The 24,149-nt window shown below is 41.6% G+C and overlaps 1 protein-coding gene across 26 annotated transcripts in view; it reads right to left on the bottom strand.

Moving 5' to 3' along the window:
* ARPP21 (cAMP regulated phosphoprotein 21) overlaps nt 1–24,149 on the bottom strand; it is a 205,695-nt gene that overhangs the window by 65,045 nt on the left and 116,501 nt on the right. For 13 of the 26 annotated variants that reach the window (XM_075493425.1, XM_075493428.1, XM_075493422.1 and 10 more), the window contains 5 exons: nt 14,224–14,332; nt 12,281–12,382; nt 5,698–5,735; nt 3,537–3,596; nt 572–804 (listed from right to left, as the gene is read on the bottom strand). In XM_075493425.1, the coding sequence (XP_075349540.1) occupies nt 572–804; nt 3,537–3,596; nt 5,698–5,735; nt 12,281–12,382; nt 14,224–14,332 (542 nt within the window). The remainder of the gene's footprint in view (nt 1–571; nt 805–3,536; nt 3,597–5,697; nt 5,736–12,280; nt 12,383–14,223; nt 14,333–24,149) is intronic. The other 13 variants (XM_075493429.1, XM_075493433.1, XM_075493430.1 and 10 more) reach the window with 8 other exon arrangements.

The raw sequence follows: 24,149 nt of genomic DNA, 5'->3' as shown, positions 1-24,149 counted from the left end.
TGACTGCTTCCACCACAGCACACTGCCTCATCTGCCAGCAGCAAGGGAGAGGCTGCATTCCAGTATACAGATGGTCTGCATTTTAGCAACGACAACAAAATGTGCTTGGATTTCTCTTCAGATACGTGACATTTAATTCTTCACGATTCAAGAAGAGTAAGATGAATAAAGAGGTAAAATCTGTGCTTTGTCCGAAAGGACTACCACCTTTTCAGGCTACAAGAAGTGCTGTGTTCAAACAGGACGTGCACGTACTCTAGTCCGGGAAAAGCCTATCTCACATACGATTTGCAAACCTCAGGCACCAGGTTTTCTTCTCGATTCCTAGAGACTCAATACCAGGTACCCAGATACTAGCATATGTAGATGGACATGCACATCTACTATGCACAGCAAATACAACTGTTCCTGTAATTCACCATATAGTCCAACCATGGGGGTTGGACTAGATGATCTCTGAAGGTCTCTTCCAATCCAAACCATTCTGTGATATACCATACTCAGGTAAGTACCAGTACAGCCATTTATCACTGCACAACAAGAAGTACTGTAAACCCAATACAGTACTAGCTACCTGTTTTAGACAGTTTGCCGGTACTTCTGTTACTTGACGAGCTATCTCCTCTTGTGAGGACTGTTATCCCACCAAAACTGGCTGTCTTTGTTATGGCTGGCTTCAAATTTCGATTTGAGCTGTCCGAGTCTGTGCTGCTCCATGGCCTCTGGTGGTCTGTCCACTTCAATTCGTTCTCCGTACTGCTCTGCCGACTGCCAGATGCCTTCCCCGTGCTGTCTCTGTTACCCCTACGGACATCAGGAAACAAAGATTTATACACAAACAAGACCATGTCAGGGCAGAGTCTATCTTTGGGTACCCTGCAGCGAGCCTAATAGAGAAAAAGGAAATATTCTGCATTTACGAAAGCATGCCTGAAACAGGGGATTTGACCCCAATACTCATCTGCCTTCAGCAAGTAAACACTGCTATACCCTTTTACATGCACAGCACTTACCACTGCTCCCCTTTCGCATATATCCTAAGAGCACTTCACCGGACGGGGCTGACGCAGCAATATTACGCAGCACTGACGTAGCATTTCTGTTGCCTGTTGACCGGTCTCTTCCCTCAGCAAACCCCTCGCTACTTCTCCCTTTGCTGTCCATCACCTGTAAGGTTTTTCTCACTAACTTCACCTTCTACCTTTGTCTTCATATCCATCCTCCTCAGTCCTGTTGCACCTTGTCCCCACTCATCTGCACTGCAGTGTCACCCAAAGCTTTCCCCTAAACATGCGTCCTCCCAGCGTGACCCCGAACTCTTCAGTGCTAATGCTCCACTTAAGGACCCACCAGCTGGGGTTTGTTTGGTTTTCTTCCCTCTGCATACACTAATTGCAAACATCTCTGGGTAGAGACTGCCTGCCCTTGGACAGCTGCAGAGCACCCAGTGTATTCTGAGTGACAACACAGTAAACTGTGAGCAGAATTTGGAGGAGAATTTGGCTTATTTATGGTGAACAGCTTACAATGTGCTGCTAAAATGACAAAACCAGCATGCCTACAGCTTAGCGCACCATGACCATTATCCGAAGTGATGCTAATAACACTGGCTTTTAGAAGGCTTTTAGAAGACATTTGCCACCCTTCTGTCTTATTTTACAGTATAATACCTTGCAGGCTCAAAGAGCTTTCTACAAATCAAAAGGATGGGACTGTATCTATTTTTTTTTTTTTTTTTGGTCCCCTTTCTCCTTGTGAACGTGGCTCCTGCTTTTTATTTGGAGAACCTGCTGAGCTGTGCCACTCGGGACGTGAAGGAGCAGCGTGTCAAAGACGGGATGAGGCTGGTGCGTTCCTTGCCTGTGATCAGAGCCTCTCACAGATGTGATCAGCAGTATTAACCTGTTGACCTTTGCTAGACCCAGACACTGGGAAAGCATGAAGAGAAACAGCACAGAAGCAACAACATAAAAAAAAGGAAAAAGATTTTTAAAAGAAATTGTCCTTATGATTTAATTGGAAAGAGAAAACCAAAGTATATTATATACAAATTCTTTTGCATTCTTGTGCTTAGAAATTAACAATTCTCTTATATTTACATTCTAGTGGAAAAGAGGGAGAGAAACAGAATGCTTTTGTATCCCAGTTATCCATGGTTTTGGGTTATGCAAAATTCTTTTTTGTTCCCCTAACTTGAACAGACATTAGTTATTAAGTCTCTGCGTGTAAGATGCCTCCTTACTCCTGCATGCCCAATCCAAGGCTCTCAGATCATCAAGGCTAGCCCAAGGCATGAAGTAAAGTTTTTCTGCCTGGTGCTTGTGGCCATGGGATGCATTTCTAGATGCTCCAGCACTGCTCCTTATCTGGTGCAGTCTCACCGTCTCCTCCATGGCTACTGTGCCGACACTCACAGTCAGCAACCACACGTCAAATAATCCCGCATAATTTTCTCCTCACGGTGAAAAATTATGTAATATAGATGATACGGGTTTGAAGTGACACAAACTGTCACTGCTACGTATGCAAACCCGAATGCATACAGACATCTAGCGATCACCCGACTTCTGCCTAGCTACCCACGTGCCTTACTGAACGAAGGGCACGCTTCTGAAAGCATCCATTACTTCTGCCTGCTCTGCTTAAGACTTGTGGCAGCTGATTGACTTTAAAAGCAGCTTGGTATGCTCAGCTCTTGATTAATTTGAACTGAACCTGTGGGAGCTCATGGTGCGGGAAGAGAGCCTTTCTAAGCCTCTCAGAGGAATGCTGTCACCACCAGGTTGGGTTTTCCACCGATCCAGTGTGTCAAGCGATAAAAAAGCTCTCCATGAAAATATGGACTGACTCCTACCAATTCCCTGTGGCTCGGGATGCAATCTGGGATACGGGATACATCTGAACGGATTGAATTGAATTTGGATGAGGTGCTTCGGGACATGGTGTAGTGGTGGTCTTGGCAGTGTTAGGTTTACGGTTGGACTCGATGATCTTAAAAGTCTTTTCCAACCTATACGATTCTGTGATTCTGTGAATGTTCTCTGGGCAGAAGGAATTGGAGTTTGGAAGACAAAGGTCACAGAGAAAAAGTTTCAAAGCATTGCTGCTTTAGATAAGGGAACTTCAATCAGTTTCACCTCATCAACCTTTTACTTCAACATTTAATAAACTAACGAAAGGAAAAAAGGTCAGTCTGGGTACTAGTCTGTGAAACGTGCCTGTCGTATGTACTAGAGCATAATGAACTTCCACCAGTCACAGTCACCCCCAAATTGTGGCAGTCCGAGCAGCTGTGCAGCTGAAAATCTGATATGGTTCCTGAGCCAGTGATTCCTAAAACCAAAGGAAAGGGTCCCATTGTGACCTCCCCATTCAGAGAGCGTGGGATGAGCGGGGTAAGAACTCTGTTCTCCATGCTCCTTTCCAAACAGAAAAATGACATACCCACACCCGTCAAGGTCTCCCTCGGCGAGGACATGGATAGAATCACGAGTGAGAGTTACTGGGAAATTAATATTAAATAAAGTCATACAAACCTAAACAGCTGTCTTTTCTTATGGGTATCATTGCATATACTACTGTCTTCCAACAGCCTACTGAAAAATGAAAAGAAAGATTATGGTAACAGACATGGTAATTCAAACTTATCTTATCTGTAAAGCTATATTTAATTTCTAGCAACATCTTCCAACTTGTGCTAGATTCATAGTTTTAAAAAAAAAGGCTAAAATTGCCCGTCCTGTCCACCCCCCCCAACTGTGCACAGTCAACTGAACGTAAGAAATGTCAGCCAGGCAGGCTGAAAGCCATTTAACATTTCCTGCTACTGAGCAAGGTAATTCTCAGAAGCCAAGGAACTATACATCTACATCCAAAAGAAAATTCATAAAAATATCACCTAATAAGAACATAAAAAATGCAAGCCAGCAAAATACTGCATATATAGTTTTAAGCACTTGCTAAGTCGCTTGGAAACCTCTGCAGCTCAGAGAAAGGCTCAGGTTCTCTGATGAAAAAGCAAGGCAAAGCACTTAAACACATACCTAACTTTCAACATAGCAAATCAGCAAGGTTGTTCATGAGCACGGAGCTAAGTACGAGTTTAAGTGCTTCACCTGATCAAAGGCTGTAAGGCATGCAGCAAGAGAAAGCAGTGTTCCGAGGAACGAAGCTGAAGTCTCCTTCCTGGCAACAACAGTGCAGGCAGTAACAGAAGCCCAATTTCCAGCCTGGCCTTTTACTGGTCTCCACTTGGGTATGTAACCTCACACCGGGAAAGCTGGTCAGCCAGCGCACGGGTTTGAGCAAAGTGAACCAAGTGCTAACACCAGAACTGGCCACAGACTTCTGCATGCAGGTGTGGGACTGAATGCATAAACCAATGGAGGCCTGGCTATGAAGTTCATGGTGTATCCCATAAAGGTCCCCACCCTACCCTCAGCAGCGCAGTGTCTGAGCACTTTCCATACTGACTTGGGAACATGAACAATTATGTCATGTTTATTGTCCCATTCTCTCCAGAGAGGGAAAAGTAGGTTTATAGGAGCATCTTCTTTTTGCTTTTTGAGTTCCTCTGTTGCATTTTTTTTTTTTTTATATAACATATCTCCACACTCATGATACAGAAGAAGCAGCTGAGGAAATATCCTTGGCTCTCAGAATACAAGGTGGTTAGGTGACAGTGGCCATTACCTCCTGAGGGACTTCCCTCATTCCACTTTCAGGACTGTCCATCAGAAAAGCTGGTTTGTACCAGTACTCTGGAGTCATTTTCTATGGGAATGGCCTTACCCATAAATGCATCTGACAGATGTAAAGATGGACAGAGATAGAAATACTGTGAGAGACAATGTCCCCTTCTTCAAGGGGATGATAAACAGTTTTAAAACCTGCACAGGACAGACTTGGGCTAGCATTGCTCAAACACTCACCAGTGAAATTCTCAGCATTTTGGTTAAAATCCTTATCTGTCACAAAGGTGCACGATTTCTAAGATCTTCAACACAGCTAAGCTAATTTATGGCTGCTACGGAGCTAACACTTGGTATTTTGTAGATCTTAGTTAAGCACAGTTTCTTCTTCCCTTTGCTTTAAATGGATTTATTACGATAAAACGAACATCCATAAGAACGATCACACAGTAATGCAAAGTAACAGTTGGCTCAGGTGTCACCACTTCATTACTACAATGCAGCGGTAAAGCAGGTCTGGTCCGGGGGACTTGTGAGCGTTCCCAAGCAACAAGTGAAGTCAGCGCTGCGGCTCAGCCCCACCGGAGAGCAGGTTAAACAACAGAAACACAAGTGTGGTGCTTCATAAATACCGTCATCCAGCCACTGCTGGAGTGCTTTTTAAAGATCAATAAGTTAAATTCTAAAGGCACTCCAGAGACAGGTTGAGCATGTTAAATGAAACATTAGGTGGGTTCTCCCCCATACCCCAGTCTGCTTTTTAAACTGAAATGCAAAGTCTTGGGAAAGCAGCAGTAACACCTTATCTGCTCAGATACAATACTGCAAGGCAATCTCTTGTCCCCCCTCTTAAAGAGAAAAAACACCACGGATAATATGGATTACAAATTTGCTCAACAGCCTTCGCATTAGGATAAACAACTATAGAACTAAAGATAGACAAAATAATAAGAGAGAAACAGCTAAGTTTAACACAAAAAAAAAAAAAAAAAAAGCTATTTTTTACCTGTTTTCCACAAAAAGGTTTTCCTGGGAGCAAACTGACTGAAAAATAAAAAAGGCATTGTATCAGACGTTCTAGATATGCTCTGCTGTTCCAATTCCTTCCTTGATTTTAGAATTATCTCCCCTGTTCAGGCTTAAGGGGATTTCAATTCATGCATCATTTGCATTTGCAGAAGACAAGAGGGAAAAAAGGTCAAGAATAAGGTCAGGCCAGTAAAATAAATTCCATGCATTACAACACATTGCCAACGAGGGGGTCTCAGGTTGGAAACAAACTGAAAGTTCTCAGTCCTGAGATCAGAAGAAGGCGGTATGTGCAAAATACTGGCAGATCGAAGGGGAAAAACATTTTTCCTACATAATATAGGGTTCCACTGGTCTGCCCTATCACCTCAAAATAAGATCGCAGAATAGCACAGAGGTGCAGGTAGGAAGGACAAACAGGAGGAAAGCATGCAGAATTGACAAAGTTCATCAAAGGGAGAGAAGATACTGCAGTACTTAGCAATACTATGTGATTTCACATTTTACGGTTAGAGAGGAAAGAGTCATACCCACATTGAGATATAAAATGATGATAATCATCTTAATAATAATATTAACAACAATATTAATCTATTGCAAAAAGGTTCTCTGCTGGAGGACTTAGATCCCAAGAAAGGTGAAGGGCTCGGAAGAAATAAATCCTATGGGCAAGTGTATAATTCTTTTAGCATTACTTAATTTTTTTATGCAGAGAAATGAAGCTGTGCTCAATTTCCCATGAATAATTCTCCCTCTTTGATTTTTTCATTTCCCTCCTATTTCATGTTCACTACACAAAGTGCCTCGTAGCTGTCACTGGATTATATCTCCATGAGGTACAGAAGAAAGGACAGTCAGTACTTGCACTGAATTTAAACAACAGGCAGGCAAAGGGAGGAGGGCACCAGAGATCATGCCCATCACTTCTGTAACAACTGGACTCAGCTCAAAGAATAATGCAATGCCATCATTAGCTGTGTCAAATTTTAATGGTATGGGATATTCACGGATTTGTGATGTTTCTGTTTTGAAAAGGGTGAGCTAGTGACCTACTCAAAGGGCGCTGGCCAACACCAGAAGAAACACTCTGCTCATTCCCAGTGCTCCAGTAGATGCATGGGCAAAGTTCTCCCTTGGCACCACAGCCAGTGCCATCCCATCAATTTACACAAGGAACTAATTTAGCTCTGAGAAGGCAATGTGGTTTCTCATTAAAGCTGCAATTTGCCCACCCAGCATCCATACCAGGGAACATCTGACAGCTCCGTGGGCTTCCCAGGCGAGCTCCCACCCTGCACTCCGACTAAACATGCAAAGCTCTGGGCTGCATCAGTGGCAAGTGCGTCTCTCCTTAGCACAAAGCCTCAGGATATCAGGAGCAAGTTCTCCATTGCCAGGGACCAAAGTCCCCCCCCAGCTACAGCAGACCTAGGGTTTCACCCCAGGCCAAGAGGAGACACAAACTGTTCCACCTAAAACCACTGGGATCCTTTGTACAACTACGACACTGCCTCTTCTCTCATTTTATGTACCCTGCTTACAAGGTTTCATTAACAAATGTGGCTGTTCAGAGTTCAGCATAGTCTAACTACCTACGAGCATAGTGAAATCACCCTATGGGCTGTACAACCTCAACTCTGAGGCTGCGTCTTCACTTTGAGGTTCACGATAGGCATTTGTGCATTGACTTCACTGCGGTCACATTTCCAATGCAGCGTTATAGCTACTCTTCCAGAACAAGCAAGTAAAAACCTTTGTTTAGACCACAGTACTGGCCCGTGTCCCCACAAAGTTACAAAAGCAAAGGGGCATGTACCTGTCTGGAATATTTTTAACTTAATTGTATTTTTTCAAGTTTTTAAGGAGACTGGGGCATAAAGCAGAATAAATATCTGGGATTTATATCTTATCAAGCAAGTGGAGAGGTCTGCTCCCTTTTCAGTGTCTTAATGGGAACCACTATCAACTGTATATCAGACTTAAAGACAGAGTCTGTAATAACTCCATTTGTCTTCCTGGCTGATGATGCTGGCACAGGGCCACACAATCCCTGGAAACTATTTTTCAGTAGAGGTGTGAGGCTGAGAGGCAGAGAAGACAGGCACTTTCTTCTTATGTTATTCTTACTGTTAAAAATCAGATGGCTAAGCAGCTCTGAATAGCAATTTAGCTACTACAAGGTCAGGACTCAATTTCCTGATATACAGCATCAATAATGCTCAATTTAAAGCACCAGGAAAGCTTAAGCACACAGCACAGCTGTTGTCAGAAACATTCTTAAAACGCTTGGCTCTTGTATACTTATCAAAGACACTAACAACAAATCTACAAAAGGAAAAAAGTTATGCAAGACTACCGAAAAAATTCGCCTCCTCAGAGACCTCTGTATGCAAGATTTCCATTAGGGTGCTCTGTATGACTAATTATCGTTTATGAAACGAGTATTTCACTCGTCCAATTTCCCAGAACCTTTTAAAGCCTCAACTGGAAAACGTGCATCAGCTCTGTCAGTGCAGTAGGTATACTGGGGGGTTGCTGCTCCTGTTTTTAATTACATTAGCCAACATAGATAACTATTAACATGCAGCAATATCCTGCAGTGGATACCATCAGGTAATCATTTTCACGTCGGTTAACAAGACGTGATAGATGTCAGACTTCCAGCTAATGCTTATTGCTTGATCTGCAGCCACAAACAAAGGCTTTGTACAGCAGTACGGGAGTTTTAGTACCTATGTGTTTATGGTAGCCAACATGAGGCGTGTCTTTGCTTTGTTTTTATTAATTTTAAACCCTCTTCTTCCTAATCTTTTCCTAGTAGAAGGATAGGACAGGCTGAAGCCACCTTTTCAAATATTTCTTTCACAACTCTCTTTAGTCAGAGAGTGATAAAGATCCTCAGTGTTTTCTTAAGTAGAGGAATCATGACTTACTTTATCTAAAGGATCTGGCTCTTCAGAATACACTCCTTAGTCAAAAATAGCCATGACAATTAACAATAAAAAATAAAAAGCATGCGTATTTCCTTTAATAAGTTCCATGTGTACCATGGGCAATTCTAACATTTGTGTAAGTAATAAAACATCTACATTTTTCAGTGAATACACAATGGTTACTAGAGAATACATTTATGAACAATGGATGGTCCTTATGTAATTCTGGCTCATGAGGTTATACATTGCATTAACCTCGAAGAATGAAATTTCCCCTATGTAATTTGATTGCTAGTCTTTACAGTCAATTTTCTGCATGCTTAAAAGCTAAACGTAGTGTACCATTTAGGCACGCATTTGGGATTCTCAGTTAAATCTACAATTTGAATTAACACACAGGGAAAGAACAACATATACTTTTTTTATTATTATTCTTTTAGATTGTTCTTTGTCTGTCTTGGACAATTACTTTTCAACCTGCTAAAAGCAACTAAAGCAGTTCAGACAAGAAGCTTCTTTGCAAGACCCAGATACTCCAGGTCCTCTGCTCCAGTGCACTTGGTTGCAAGATTCACAGATTGTTGTAAAACTAAGTTTCCAATAAAAACACGTTTTAAAAAGGAAGGTTGTAGGCTTTGCCTACAAAAAATAACCTTTGTCTACAAAAAATAACCTTGAAAATACCTTTGAGCATAACAGAGCTCATGCAGCGCTGTTTTACTGTTAGCAGCCTGAAAAGTTCGAGGTGCACTTTGTAGTTCTTACTTCAGTGAGCTGGAACGATCACGTTTATTAACTATTTGTTCCTTCACCAATCCTTTTATTAAGATATCACATTAACATTCTTCTCAATCCCTGCCACTTGCTATGACTCTACATATGACAGGAGTCATTAAAACCTCCAGCTCCCCTTGTCAAAATTTATGATAGCCAACACAGCAGATGGAAAACTTGCCAGAAAGTATAATTTAAACTGACTAATATCAGACTAATCATCATAAGGACTATCATAATGATGGCATTATTCATGAACATACTTATTTTGTTAAAACCTTCCCACTTAGAAATGACGGTATCTGGTGCACTACAGTGCTGCAAAATCAAAGGAAGGGCAAGCAAACTTTCTGTTGGCTGGTGTGTTGGGCCCAGGTTAAGACATTTTTCACAGCATTTGAAACATGCACAGAATTTTTTGCCCCTGTAACCAGACTGCCTTTTCCTCCTGTATTTTATTCAAAGTTCTGACTCTTGGGCTGATATGTTATCCAAAGAGTTTTGGGTACCTCAAACATGTTTAGAGAGGGGTGCTAGGTGCAACGAGTTATGGCAATATTCTTGACCTTCATGGCTACCCTTTGGAGACCTCTCATGCAAGCTCTCTTCATGCATACTCTAAGTAAAAGTGAAGTATCTATAATCCATTTGCTAAGGTTCATAAGCAAGGCACTGATAAAGGCTTGACTACAGCAGCGTAAACAGTATAAGATAATAAAAATACCACATGATTAATCCCTCCCTGTCTCTCTTTCTACATCTATGGTTTGCAGGATGACAAGGCTCAGGTACCTACCTCAGAGAAACCTGGGGAGAATTGGATTAATTAATGATTGCAGAGGGCTTTAAAACTATAAAGTCTTACATGCACTAAGTGGCTACCTATAATTGGAAGCCATTGCTCTCTTCAGTAAAATTGAAAAAATTACATTGTCCACCACCACAACCACTAACATCATCCTAAAAACACCTCGTATCTATAAGGAGTGCTCCACTCAAAAAAAGCTCAGCTAAGACATATATTCCAGTTAATATTATTAGTACAGCTTGCTGAAATTCACTGCACTATGATGCTCATTAACACCTGCAATAGCAGAGAGAGAGAGCAAATGAGTGGATATGAGAGAGAGAGGGAGAGATATCTAACATTGCTGATCTTTAAAAATGCTCACTCCCAATCCATTTAAAATGCCTGCCACAAACCACACTGTTACTTAGGTCTTGCCGCTCGGAGATGCTAACCCAATGGACCACAACAACCTCCTGCAAGCAATTAAAATGCTCACCGCCTGCCTGTCTTTAAAACGCAAGTATCTAGAGATAAAAAAAAAAAAGCAGCGCATTGTGGAGCGAGTTTCAGCACACTTTTCCAGCTACCTCCGTTTCCCAGCCTGGCATTTCTACCTGCTGCTGCTTGTGATAGAAACTGCATTAGTTTGGCAACGACTTTCCATATGGTATTTTTAAACAACATTTTGCCTCATTTGAAGTCTGCTTCAAAACCCAAAGATTTTTTTGTTTTGTACACGCTCCTTTGTAATAAGCCAGAAACAGCAACTTTCATCCAGGAGACAGGTTGCAAAGAGGCTTTTGCAGCCCTTGAACAACTCTGTAACTCTACCGTATACACTGTGACAGTATTTACATCAGACCCACATGCTGAAAGCAAAACATAAACCAAAGGGCCTCTGCTTTTACTGGAATTGTCTCAGTCAAGAAAGGAAAAGCCAGGCTAAAAACATTTAGATGCGGCAAGCTACTTATAAACAAGCAAAATTACTTATCACAAAGGAGACAACGCACACCTTAAAACTATACAATGTATTCTGCTAAAAAAAGAAAAATAACTTGGATGTGTGCAACTCCAAAACCAGAGCAAAATAAAAGGATACCTAAAATAATACTATTAGCCCTGCAACATATGAACAGTTTTAATTTAAAAGGACACTGCCAAATATGATTTTCAGTAATAGTTTTAATTGGGTTTACTCCCAGCTTCCTCAAAGCAGCAGAGCTCCCACTGAGATGCGAGATAAAACAATAAAATGTTGATTTTTTTTTCCTTTTTTTCCTTTTAGGACCCTGTCATTACAGTATTATAGCAAATTAGGATTTTCTTCCTTTTTCAGGAAGATGAGGTATTGCTCCCAGATGTTTCGTATTTAAATATTTTCCTCTAGCAATGTAGCTTGTTGTGCAAGTTCTGATTTTTTGCTAAGGCAGGAATTATAATGCCTATTTCATTTTATTCCTTTCAGAATAAAATCATCAACAATGTGACCAACTCCTCCTGATGGCAGAAATACAGTTCTTTAATCACTCATTTCAAAAAAACTGTGCAACTCCATGTTTAACCTCTGGCTTTTCTTTGTTCTTAGCATCTTAGCGCTACAGCACTGGCCCAAAGAAACAAAACCAGGAGGAGGCTCTGCAGAAGGACACTTAACAAAATTTGATCCAGCTTGAAACAAATATGAAATAACACAGCTAGTTGAAATTATTGAGAGTGTCCATTTAAATCACTGCTCTTTGGTCGGCAAAAGAGAAAGGAAAAAAGAAGGAAACCTAGACCACGGGAACGTTCAAAGAAACGGGATAAGCACTCCCCAGACAACATGCTGGGCCTGATCTCTCCTCTACCCTTCTCCCTGCAACTCTCGTCACCTCCTTCTCCAGAAGCCAACCTCCGCACCTCTCGAGCTCCTCTCGGACCCTCTGCGCCAATCACCCTTCCTTGCCGCCTCCAGCTCCACAGGGCAAGTCCAGCTGCGGTGTTCGTGTCGGAGGGGAGCAAGGCTGTCTGACTACCGGCGAAGGTATGGCACTAAAGAGGCAATTAAAACAACTACTCACATCTTGTGCAAATATTCTCTCCCTCACTCTCTGATACTCCTCTTCTCTCTCTTCAATTGATTTACTTCGTCTGTCATCTCTAAATGGAAGAATTCTGTTTTGCTGAGCAGAAAGAAAACCAGGAGGGTTATATAAGTTGAGCTGTTAAAAACTGCCGTTAAGTAACTGTCAGCTGAGAATAATAAATGTTCACTTAAACAAATGAAGCATGAAAACGATAGCTGTCATTCCTGCACGAAGCGCCCGGCGAGGCTGGGCACCTGCGGGTTTCCCGTTAGATACTGCACGCGGGTTCATAGAGCGAGGGGCCGAAACGAGGCTTTCTGCACGGCTTTTGTGGGCCCGCTGTCCTAAAACCGGGTGTTCTCACCCCGAGCCTAAGTGCCCTTGCTCTCAACTGCTAAGATTTCTCGACTCTCCTACCAGCTGCGAGAAGCAGGAGGGCAGGCAGCGCTGCGCTACCGACGACATCGAGGAAGAAAAGAGGGAAACTAGGCTGCAAGAGCTGAACTGCAAACCCTAGAAGAAACCCACCAAAGTCTATGTGTACAAGGAGAAGACGTCCCAAATATCGGGCACGACAGTTTTAACCATTTCCACACCGTAAGGAACCCTCGACTTCAGTTTCGCTGGGAAAAGAAGGGCCACTTGTGCCTCTCGGTAAACCGCAGTGCGGGAAATGGCTGTGCCATGGGGGGGAGGAGGGGAGAAGAGGACCCCCAGCAAGAAATGCTTCATTGGCAATTGGGTTTCAAGTACTGCTCCTTCTCCCCCTGCACTCCAGCACCCGGTGAGATAGGTCATGCTGCTTTCCTTTGGCTGATCCCCACGTTCACCACACCCTGGAAATATCTGGGGTTTGTTTTCGAAGCCAACTCGGATGCAGCATAACTGGCAAGGCTGCTATGTACAACTGAAAGTCAAGGAAAAAGGGGGGGAAAAAAATAGAGAAAAAAAACGAAAGGAAAAATCAGTCCTTTACTGAAAACATGAAGGAGAGTGGCAATGAGAGACTCACTGGCAGGTCCCTCCACAAATATAACCTAAGCAAAGAAAGCATACGCTGTCTTCTTACCTGTGAGAATTTTCTCATAAAAGCAATTCACGTCAGAACCCTTTTTGATTTTTTTTTTTTTTTTTGTTAATATATTCCACATACACAGCTTGCACTGGATTGAAACAGCACAACACCCGCTTTTAAAGGCAGCACAAACACACACATTTCCCTGGCGCTCCCCTACTCATCGGGCTCACCTAAGGTAAGGTAGTGTTATGGCACAGGCAACACAGAGGGGGAACGTCTGCCACAGTACATGCACGACAAGCAAGTAAGTTACACAGACAGTAAAAGGTGGTGAGGGCACAGGAGGAGGGAGGGAACTAAAAGAGGAAACTGATTTATTTTTGTCAAAACTTTAATTTAGGATGGTTTAAAAAAAAAAAAATCAACCTGGCCTCACCATCACATGTTTGGGACATTTTTTTTTAATTATTATTATTTATGGGGTTTTTTTCCTCTCTCCTTTTTGGGCTACATCAGTTTATCATTGGTCCATACTGAAATCCAACTCTGAATGGGTACAACGGAAGGAGAAAGCTGTAGGGAGTGGAACAACTGCCATAGTTAGGCGAGACATTGAGAAATGCGACTGACACAGCCGTCCACGCAGCCCGGAGCCACCGGCATTCCCCCTCCCGTGGGCATGCAGCAAGTCCTGCGCCAAGCAAACCACCCATGCAAACCCACACACTGCCACGGCTGAAGCGGCCACGCCGGGGCTCAATGCTACCCACAGTGGTACGGACGCCAGAGGAGGCGGGGAGGGGGCAGGAGGGCAGGGGGGGAGGAGGAGGAGAGCAACAACAAAAGAACAACAATAACATCAGTCAGCCCACCTTCAAAAACAGAACAAATTTCAGCAACTCTCGAACCGAGAACCAACCTGATTGTCTTCTTTATCAATACTAGAGTTATCTCGCTTCAAGATAAATCGCTTCTGGGATTCTTCACCTTTTTCATCTTTTAAATGTTCAGAAAACCTTTGCTCTGGTCTGCCAGCAAAGTAAAACATAGCAATAAAAAAATCTTTCTTTTGGTTTTGCTTTGATCTTTATTTCTCAGTGCTCTTTGTTTTCACAGAGGCATTCAGTGCAAAAGCAGTTAACATTTGCGGTCATGGTGAGACACTGCCTATAGCTGTCTGAGGCTGCTGTATCGCTGCTAACTGTTATTGCTATAAATAGCTTTTGTTGTTGTTGTGTAGCAAGGAGCGGGAATCCAAAGTCGCAGTCACTGAAATATTTAGACTCTCCTCACTGTGACTGAAGGACAGGGAAAACAAATTAACATACTCTATGTTAGTTTGCTTCCTTCAGTAGCTGTGACCTCCGGCAACACTGCCGCTCAGTGAAGCCTATCCACCTTTAAGAGTAAGGAAAAACTGACCGAAATCTGAAAAATAAACCCAAGAGTTTCCTCACTCCTAATAAACAAAACCAGTAATGGGAGGGGCTGGTGGTGTTTTGCTTAAACAAAATATTACCGCATCACCGTTAAGTGGGGAAAATACTCCAGAACAATCATAGAGTATCAATTAGTTCACCGATTTAAACCCATCCAGACATTTATTTATTTTTACAAGCCAAACCCCACAGGTTAAAAGCTCAACATTTTCAGGTTCGTAAGCTTGGAGGATGTTGTTCCGTGTTCTCACCTTGCGCAAAAAAAGCAGCATCTCATGTCACCTCACCTTGCGCAAAAAGCAAATTTTAAGAAGCATCTCATGTCACTGCCAACGCCTCGTAGCTGTCAGTAAATAACGCTCCAGTCTGCACCACTCCCAGACCCAAACCTGTAATGTTTTAAGCCCCACCGCTGTCGATATGTCGATATAAGCCCCACCACTGGCCTCGAGAACTGAGCTGGGATTCGTAGGCTGCTGTCACCCAACCGAGGCGCTGCTAACGCGCAAGCTGGTTTGTAAAAGCAGTAATACGCCGTGTCACACCGTGAGGATTCTATCAAGGAACACAAACCTTACACTCTGCGCTGAAGGCGCTGCTAACAGCGGTCCTGGTAGGAGATGCTCACATCTAGAGACCCATCTAAACAAGACACAAAGCTTCCACTGACGTTATTGGAGCAATTGTGAAGAAATCAAAAGGTAGAATTTACAGAAGTCAGTGACTTTGTTTAAAGTCCTCTACAAACTTTAAAATAAAAACCTCAGCTTCATCTTATTTCAGAATGGAAACTTAAACCAGATGCGTAAATCGGCCGCCATTTGGTTGTTATAGCATTCAGATTTGCACTTTACTAATTAGCAATGGGTTTTAAATCAAAATACAGCACATATTCATGCCATAATTACAGTCCATTACAATTAATCGTCAGATGTGCCGGAAACATTTGTAATGAACTGTTAGAAATACAATATTAAGAGACAGCAGCTCTCCTGCCTCTCTTTCTGTATGAATTTGAAGGACTCCCACTTCTGCTCACAACTTGCATTTTTGTGACAAAGCGACAAAACCTACCGGCCCGATTTCCACAGGTTTTGAGAATTCAAGAAGCCTTTGTCCATCATCTGTAGGTGCTAGCACTAACAGATATAGGGCCCAACAGATGAAAGTCAGCAAGACTCTCCGGATGCCCTATTAGCCTTCTGTTTGGGAAAGCCCAGAGGAGCATGGCTCTCTGCATGGTTTTCTAACCTAATGGGTCATTAGTGATGTTTCCTCATAAACAGAAAGGCTACAAAACCCTGTTAATGGATTGCTAGGTGCGTTGCTCTGCCTTTGCTCCCATTCATGAGCACTGTGCCTGCACAGCCAAAAATGAAGATTCATTCCCTCAAATATTCTGCTTTGACAGGACCAGCTGAGGAATGTTATTTTTCTGGTTTTACATCCTAAAGCACAAACAAAATTTCTGCAGTTGTTCTATCAGTGTAAAATTTACACTTGTAAACTATCTACTGAGCATCTAATAAACTATATACCAAGCATAATAAATAACTGGGATTTTACATTGCAGAGGAAAAAAAAAAAGTAATCGAAAATTAGAGAGAAAAACAAGCTTGAAAAAGCAATTTAGGAAAATGTCTCCTCCAACCACTAATTTATTTAGACAACAACATGGTTTTCATACTTCATAGCATTATTTTTATTTTTTAATCCCATTTTCACTTCATTTACTATTTATAAAATGTTTCCACTTGTCAGAAGAGAATAGGAAAAGCGTGAGATCAAGCCACGAGCCTAAACTAATGATCTGGTACGTGCCTGTTAATAAAGTTAATCTACAAGCCCCGTAGGCGATTAATCTCCAGTTGTGAAAAGTAGTTTGCTGGGGCAGAGAGACTCTGCGAATGTGCAGAGCATTACGGAGCGCCGCAGTACTACCAGCACCATGAGAAGGTCCTTCCCTCCCAGTTGTCACTGCAACTCTGGGTCACCGCTACCAGCGAGGTTGCAAACACCGTGACCAGCTCAGTTAGTACGGATGCAAAGCCTGAGGGAAGACTGTCAAGTGAGAAACAGGATACCACAACAAGAAGTATCTTCAGGCATGCCAACCTGCGGGCCTCCCTCAAACATTAAAAATCAGAAAAAGACATTTAGTTGAAAGAAACGAAACTAACTGTTTTAAAGAAGATATCAGAGTCCAGTGTTATTTACACGTTTGTGGTTTTTTTCTTCAATACTGCATTTTCTTTTTTAACATCTATTGCAAAAATGTTTTATTAGCAGGATGCAGAGGGCAAACAATGTTTAAAAGCAATGAGTGGAACCAAATGCTCCAATCATTTGGGTAGAGAAGAGGTTGACTCTGCAAAGATTTGGGTCTGGTCCTCTGACAGAAGTCAGTGCAAGTTCCACATTCACAACTTTAAATTGCCCTGTAACCGTATAATGCATTTGCTAAAAGGAAGCAGAGACATTATGGTTATTCTGGGGAAATCTGTTGCGTTAGTTTATGAATTTGCAGGTGAATCAACTGCTTGAAAATGGAAGAAAATAATATGTAATTTTGAGTAAGATGCAGTATACTATCAATAATACTAATACAGTATATAATTACAGTAACACAGCAAATACAGTGAATTCATCTTATGCGAGTCTGAAATTAATAACAATCACATTTACTTCTCTTCTAAGCTTTTTTAGCCCTGATACTATCAGTAATAGAGCCTGCACAATATACCAAGTTGTGTTCATACACCTAAGGGAGCGAACTTCTCAAGCTTATTTTCAGTATTGGCATAAATTAAGATCTTACTCAAGTCAAAACATGGTTTACAGTTGTTAGTACAAACCCATGTAAAACCAGGAACTTATTCACCATTACCACACTGGTTACCTAATTCACACCTTTAAATCCTAACCACACCTCAGTTTAATTTTAAGTGGTAAAAATGGGATTTGCATAGCCTTTTTGAAGAGACGCTGAGTACTTCTGAAGACCCTATTGCTAACTCGAGTACTCTAACTATTTAGGGATCTTCTCTAAAAAACCCAAACAAAACAATCTACAATACCTATCCCATATTGGTGGGTTGACCCTGGCCACGCAGTACACCCACCTTCGTGCTAACAATCACGTGCAAGAAAACAGACACACAAATGTATGCTTACAACGAGTGCTGCCCACCCGTATGACATTCAGTATTTCATTTAGCCCCCATGTCTTCAATCAGTGGATCACCTGAGAACCTCAAACCCCACTGCTCCAAAAAAGCTTGTGGAGAAAATACCAATTCCCTTGTAAGTCAATAGGATTTTTGCCATTTGGGGACTGTACTGAGAAAACCCAAAAGTATGACCCAATTATACCTTAAAGACTCAGAAACCAACACACAGGGAGGGGTAAATCACACAGGCTATTATAAAAAAAGAGTAAACTTTGGGGTGGCTTTTTATTTGGTGGGGTTTTTTTATTTATTTAATATAACCTTTTGATCGTCCAAATTTTTATTGCTTGACAGTATGGGTGGAAGCAAGACATCTGTGTCCTAAAAATGCAATTTCACAAAACCACAATTGCATATGAACTCCTTTAATATTTCCTAAAGTTGTCAGGTAGCTCAGTCATCTTTCTGGCAACGTGTTTCAGAACAAAACACACAGCGCGTTTCCTCCTTCCCTGTAAAGCTTTTGATGAGGTGCTATGAATATTTAAGAGAAACCGGATCCCAGAGTAAGTTAGGGCTCTTTGACGCACATCCTCAGGCAGCTGCGCAGCCCCTTTCTCACCCCCAGATCTGCCAGAAAGCATGGGCCCTTTCAGCAGCCAAGACAGCCTCTCTTCTCCATCCTGCCTAGCAAGGTAGCACCATGCTATTCAGGTAGGTGCCAGCAGGATACCTACAGGGAACCAACTTCAGTAGGTGTCCTGCAGCACCCAAACCTTTAACCATGAAAAGCTTCCCAAAACCCTCTGAGCATCTGTGGACTTCGGCAAAGTCTGCTCCCATCACTCAAAATCTTTGGAAACCTTTTCCCAATCCATTTTCTTTCACAGTGAAAAGAGGAAGAGGATGGATTATAAAATAACTTTTTGGTGAGTGATCAGTTTACCCAATTGCCAGACACAGTATGCAACAGGCATCATTAAGCCTCCTATCCAGTGTTTTTCCCTGGTTCAGGAGCACTTCTGCATACTTCACTGCAGTATCAGGTCCAGACTTGGAGAGAGTATTCAGACAAAATCTCAGGGCAATATTGCTTTCCCATTTCTAGTGGCTGTGCTCCTTCTCATGCAGCCAATGATCATTTCAAGTCTTTCAGCCTCATTTTTGTGTTGGGAGATCATTATAATGGTCACTTCAAGATATGGGTCAAGTTTCTTATTTCTGTGCTTGGAATGCTTTCCCTGGGAGGGTGACCGAGCACTGGCACAGGTTGCCCAGAAAGGTGGAGGAGTCTCCATCCTTGGGATGGTCCTGGGCAACTGGCTCTAGGTGGCCCTGCTTGAGCAGGGGTGGGTCAGGCAAGCTGGTCTCCAGAGGTCCCTTCCAACCTCAACCATGCTGTCATGTTGTGAAACACCGAGTCAGATCTTCATCACTACCTCTTTTAGATGTTTTTTGTGTCTGCTTTTTCTTTTGCAAGTTAGCCATTATCATTTACCTTTCTCATTTTATAGTTACTTAAAAGCCATCTGCAGTCCTTACTTAAGCAAGGCCCCAAAGACACTTTTCTGGACTTATTCCTTAAAATGAAGCCTATTTTTGGAAATGGTAAAGCTAGAATAAGCAGCAAAACTTTTTTTTTTTTTTTTTGTAGTTTTTGTGTGTGTCAGAAAGGAAAGATTTTCATAGCAACATCCATTCTAAAATTTTTTTTTTTTTTTTACTATCATTATGGTGATTTTAATGTGAGCTACTTCCATTCACTTCAGTAGTGTTCCTCTCAATTTATGTCTGTATGACAGAAAAGAGTTCACCCCTCAGGCATATTTTTTTACATGGGCTCTTTAAGGAGAATTCCCCATTATGTGCTCATTTAATGCTTTTGATTCTGAGTCAACCACTGTAAGTAGCAATGAAAAAAACCCCAAACCCTAAGTACCTTAACCAAGTATTCACTATTTAATCAAATTACAGATTTTAAAAACATATTGCAGAGTGGTAACAGCTATCAGGATACATGGACTAAGGAAGTCACAGGGCATTTGTTGCATCTGCCATGTTTAGAAGCAAACTAATGCAGTTTCACAGACCTCTATTTGCATGGGAGGTAAGAAATTAAATGCTGGGGGAAAAAAAATCTGCACTCATTTAAAATAAGTTAATTAGCTCCGAAATAACTGGCTAAGAAACAGGAAACACAGATACCACACCAAGAGGACAAATGGAAAGAGACAAGCATGAGCTTTGAATGTTACGATTCTGAAGACTTAGTCACTGTATTAGCAGAGCACACAAACAGTCTGGGATTGCCAGGGCTGACATATATACAGCACTTAGATCTTTATTATGAGGCATATGGTTCTGACAGCACCACAGCACACAGGCTGTTGTAAGATGCCTTTCGAAAGAAGCAACAACCTCACGGTGTGTGGAAGAGATGGGTTTGCCAGTACAGTGCCTGATGCAGCTAAAAAATCTAGCAAGCACTGTAGCGCGTGTCATCTGCAAGAGTCTCACAGGTAATAGTGAAGCAGCTGTTTGAAGGAAGGCAATATAGGAAAGCAAGTGCAAAAGCGGAGATCGCTGCGGTGTGCAAGAGTCTTAAAAAAAATGAACTTTACATTTGCAATGCAATGTTCATTTAATCTACGTAACGGGGGACAGCATGTTAATATTCCTCTCCTGAACGAACGGCAACACAAAGCGAAAGATAGGTAGGGTAATGGGGCTAGCAATGGGCAAAACACCACCCCTGGGTACTCGCAGGATCATCATCTGGCAAACAAAATGAATAACCAACAAGATGATCTTACACAAGGATGCCATCAGGAGAGCAATGGGATGGGAAGACTGGGGCAGAAGCACTGCTGCTGACAGGATTCAGAGAAGTTATGAAGATTTAGGGCACTCTTATGCAGGTGTTCTTATGGTTTAACAGTGTTTTCTTGTTATTTGCACTTGTCTTTAATTAAACCGACTGCTCAGTCCAACATCACGTTGGCCTCTATTTTGAAGGCATGCTGTGACACAGTATGGTGGCCTTTCTTGCTTTGCTAGTTTGTGAATATCTACTACAGCTGCACGCTGTGCTTTTTTGGTTTTATGCTGCAGGCTCTCCTACAGCTCTGCATTACCGCCACAGTAAAACTACAGAAGCATTACTGTTTCTTTGCTTTACCTGGCAGGCCAAAACTCTATTATCTGCACTACAAATGACTGTTTTGATCATGGAGGCATGGGAACATATTCTGAGAGTTCAAGAATTTACAGAACTTGGAAGCAAATATCATCATTGTCAAAAGGCCCCAACTAAATGATGAAATGCAGAATTCCAGCCCTACAGGTTAAATTATTTGACAAAATTCTCTCAGAATAACATTTTTCAAGAATGAGGGCCCAGAATTTCAGCCTTCAAATAGGTGTCATGTATTTAGGGGCTGATGGATGCTAAAACACAGTCTCAAGTCAGAGTGAGAATTTAAATACAGATAATTGTTAAAGTACAGTGCAGTTATATTATCACAACTTAATACTTAAAACCACCTTTCAAGCATTTGAAGGTAAATGCCTCATTAACAGATTGCTGCTTTTATAGTATGAGTCACTAAGAACTTCTGTGATGATCATAAAAGCACATTGAAAGCCATCAAAAAAAAAAAAAAAAAAAAAAATCAACCCTGTACGAGACAGCTCCTTAAAGGTGCTACTTTCTCTGTAGCACAGGGGAAAAAAAACCTCAAATACCAAATGCTACATTTTTCCTGGTTAAAGACTGTAATTCTTTAACGTTTTTTTCAGAACAGCATCTGGACTCTAAACATGTTCTGTATTTATTACTAAACAACAAGGATGTGAAAAGTCACAAGTTGTTTTGACAAGCATTCTCTCCCTCTAATTTGGGTTGCAGAAAGCTCTGGCAGGACTGAAAGGAAGAGCCAGTAACACTACATGGAAGCGACGTCCCCCCGGGTTTTTCGTTGAGAGGGAGTGAGGTTCATCCTGTCACTCTCACCCACCCCTTCAAGATGCTCAGTCCCAGTACCCCAGTGGCACCATTTCAGTGGGGCTGGCACCAGTAGCGTTTCCCATTATGAAAACGATGGCGAAGGTGAAGACTGCAGGATGGACGGAGATGATGTATGTGGAATCTCTTCCATGTCAAGTTATTCTGTGTGAGGACCAAGCAGAGGGCCAGATCCTGAAGGCTTTCAGAGTATATGGTATTTAAAGAACCTAATCTACTGTTGAGGTATCATAGCACAACTCATGACCCTCAAAGGCTTTCCTAAAGTTTAATTCCAGCAAATCATCCGGTCTTAATCTACAGATGCAAAAATCGTAGTACATCTTGATTCCTTGAGAGTCTGCCTGATTACGGGCTTCAACGTTTGGCCCAGTATTTTGGGGCTAGAACATGGGAACCCAGCTCTGAACTCACAGGAGATGCTGGCAGGCCAAAGGTGTGCTGAAAAGACCAGCTCTTCAGCCACACAGGTCTGAAGCGCAAAGCCCTCTCTCAGAAAGGAGGGCTTTTTAGGAGCTTCAAAATGCTTTGCTGTCCTCCTGTGATCAAACTAAGATTATTTCTGTGCCTGAAGGACCTGCTTCTTCTGCTCCCGCTCCCACTCCCACTCCCCTGGACTGGATTTAGTTCTTAATATTCAGAATGTCTATCGAGACTGAACATTTTGCACAGCATCAATTTATTTCCAGCTAGTAGAGGCTCATAAGTGGTAGCATAGTTTATTATGGAATTCATTAATATTTGATTTTAAGGATGTGGCATACTCTGTAAGTGGCTCAAAATTACAGTGTTGCATAACTGCTGTGATCTATTTAAAATTACATTTTTCTATCTTAGAAGTTCAAAAATTAACAAGGAAGAGAGAGAAAAAAGGAAGCAAATTCAAGATTAGAAGACTACCAATGAAGGCAAGATGGTTCCCCAAAAGCCGATGGGCTAACGAAGAAACTATTAGTCCTCTTGAAACGCCCCATGCGCACAAATTAATACCATAACAAATTCTTGTGCTTACTTTACTTCAGGCCATGAATATTTTCCCCGTCTCCAGCAGAAAGACTCGTGGATCAGAAGACATCCCCTAAACAATCACTGGCCTGAAGAAGAGCGCCTGTTTATAATAACCTATCAGAGACAGCCTCGCAAGGCTCCTAACAACTATAAAGACAAAGGTTTCTCAAAACTCACGATACTTTTTTTAATTTCTAGTGATCGTGTCATATTTCCTACATTAAACACGAGGCAGGCAACAGAAGTGTAAAAGGCAATTACTAAAAAACAATTTGGACAACCTCTAAAATTCACTTGCTTATATATCAGCACCTCATTTCTGAAATGCCCAGATTTAAAGACATTATTTCACCTACTGCTGATGCACAGTCACCTCTGAGGAAAGCATAGGGGCCATTTCAGATTTCCAGATCTGCCTCCAGTGATTTGAAAGTATAAATGACCAAACAGCAGCTTGATTAATGGGCACCTTCCTGCTACAGTTTGGACAAGCATATAAAGACATGGGTTAATGACTCATGCAAGGAAGAGCTTCTCTCAACCAGATTACCTACTTGCTATTCCATAGCACACTCTTCCTGGGTAACCTCCCATCTCCCCACACAGAACAGGTGATTATACCCTTCTAGGTTTATCAAAACTTACACTATTAAGTGGTGTGATTGTAAGGATTAAAAAAAAAAAAAAAAAAAAAAAAAAACCAATCAAAAAGAAATACCATAGATGTCTTCTGATTAATGCTTAACTAATATTTCATTACAGTATAGAACAGCTGTAAAGTACGTGTCCACCTTAATTATAAACAATTTAGTTTTGATAAATTACATTAGATGAAAATTTAATATTGGAGCTATTAGAATTGTTTCATTAACCCTAACATCTCATTTACAGAGTAAGTAGTTTCCATGGGTCCAGTATATGGCTTATACTGATTGAAGTAAGAATGAAGCCAGTATTTAACGGTCAAATTCAGCTCAACTTCAAGTGTACCAAGTATTTTAGTTTTTTCTTTTGTATCTTTCATGCAAGACAGGCATGTGACTGAAATGAGAGAATGCTTGCTCAGAAAAAAGGCTGTCCTAATTCAAGTATCATTAAAATAAAGATTTTTTTTTTTTTTTTTTTTTTTTTAAATAGAGACGGGGAGAAAAAAAGCTCAATCTCTTCCAGATGAGCATCAAGCAGTGAAATTATGAGCGTGCAT

The sequence above is a fragment of the Mycteria americana genome, chromosome 2, assembly GCF_035582795.1.
Source record: "Mycteria americana isolate JAX WOST 10 ecotype Jacksonville Zoo and Gardens chromosome 2, USCA_MyAme_1.0, whole genome shotgun sequence".
NCBI classification, from domain to species: Eukaryota; Metazoa; Chordata; class Aves; order Ciconiiformes; family Ciconiidae; genus Mycteria; species Mycteria americana.
This window is presented reverse-complemented; position numbering and strand designations above follow the sequence as displayed.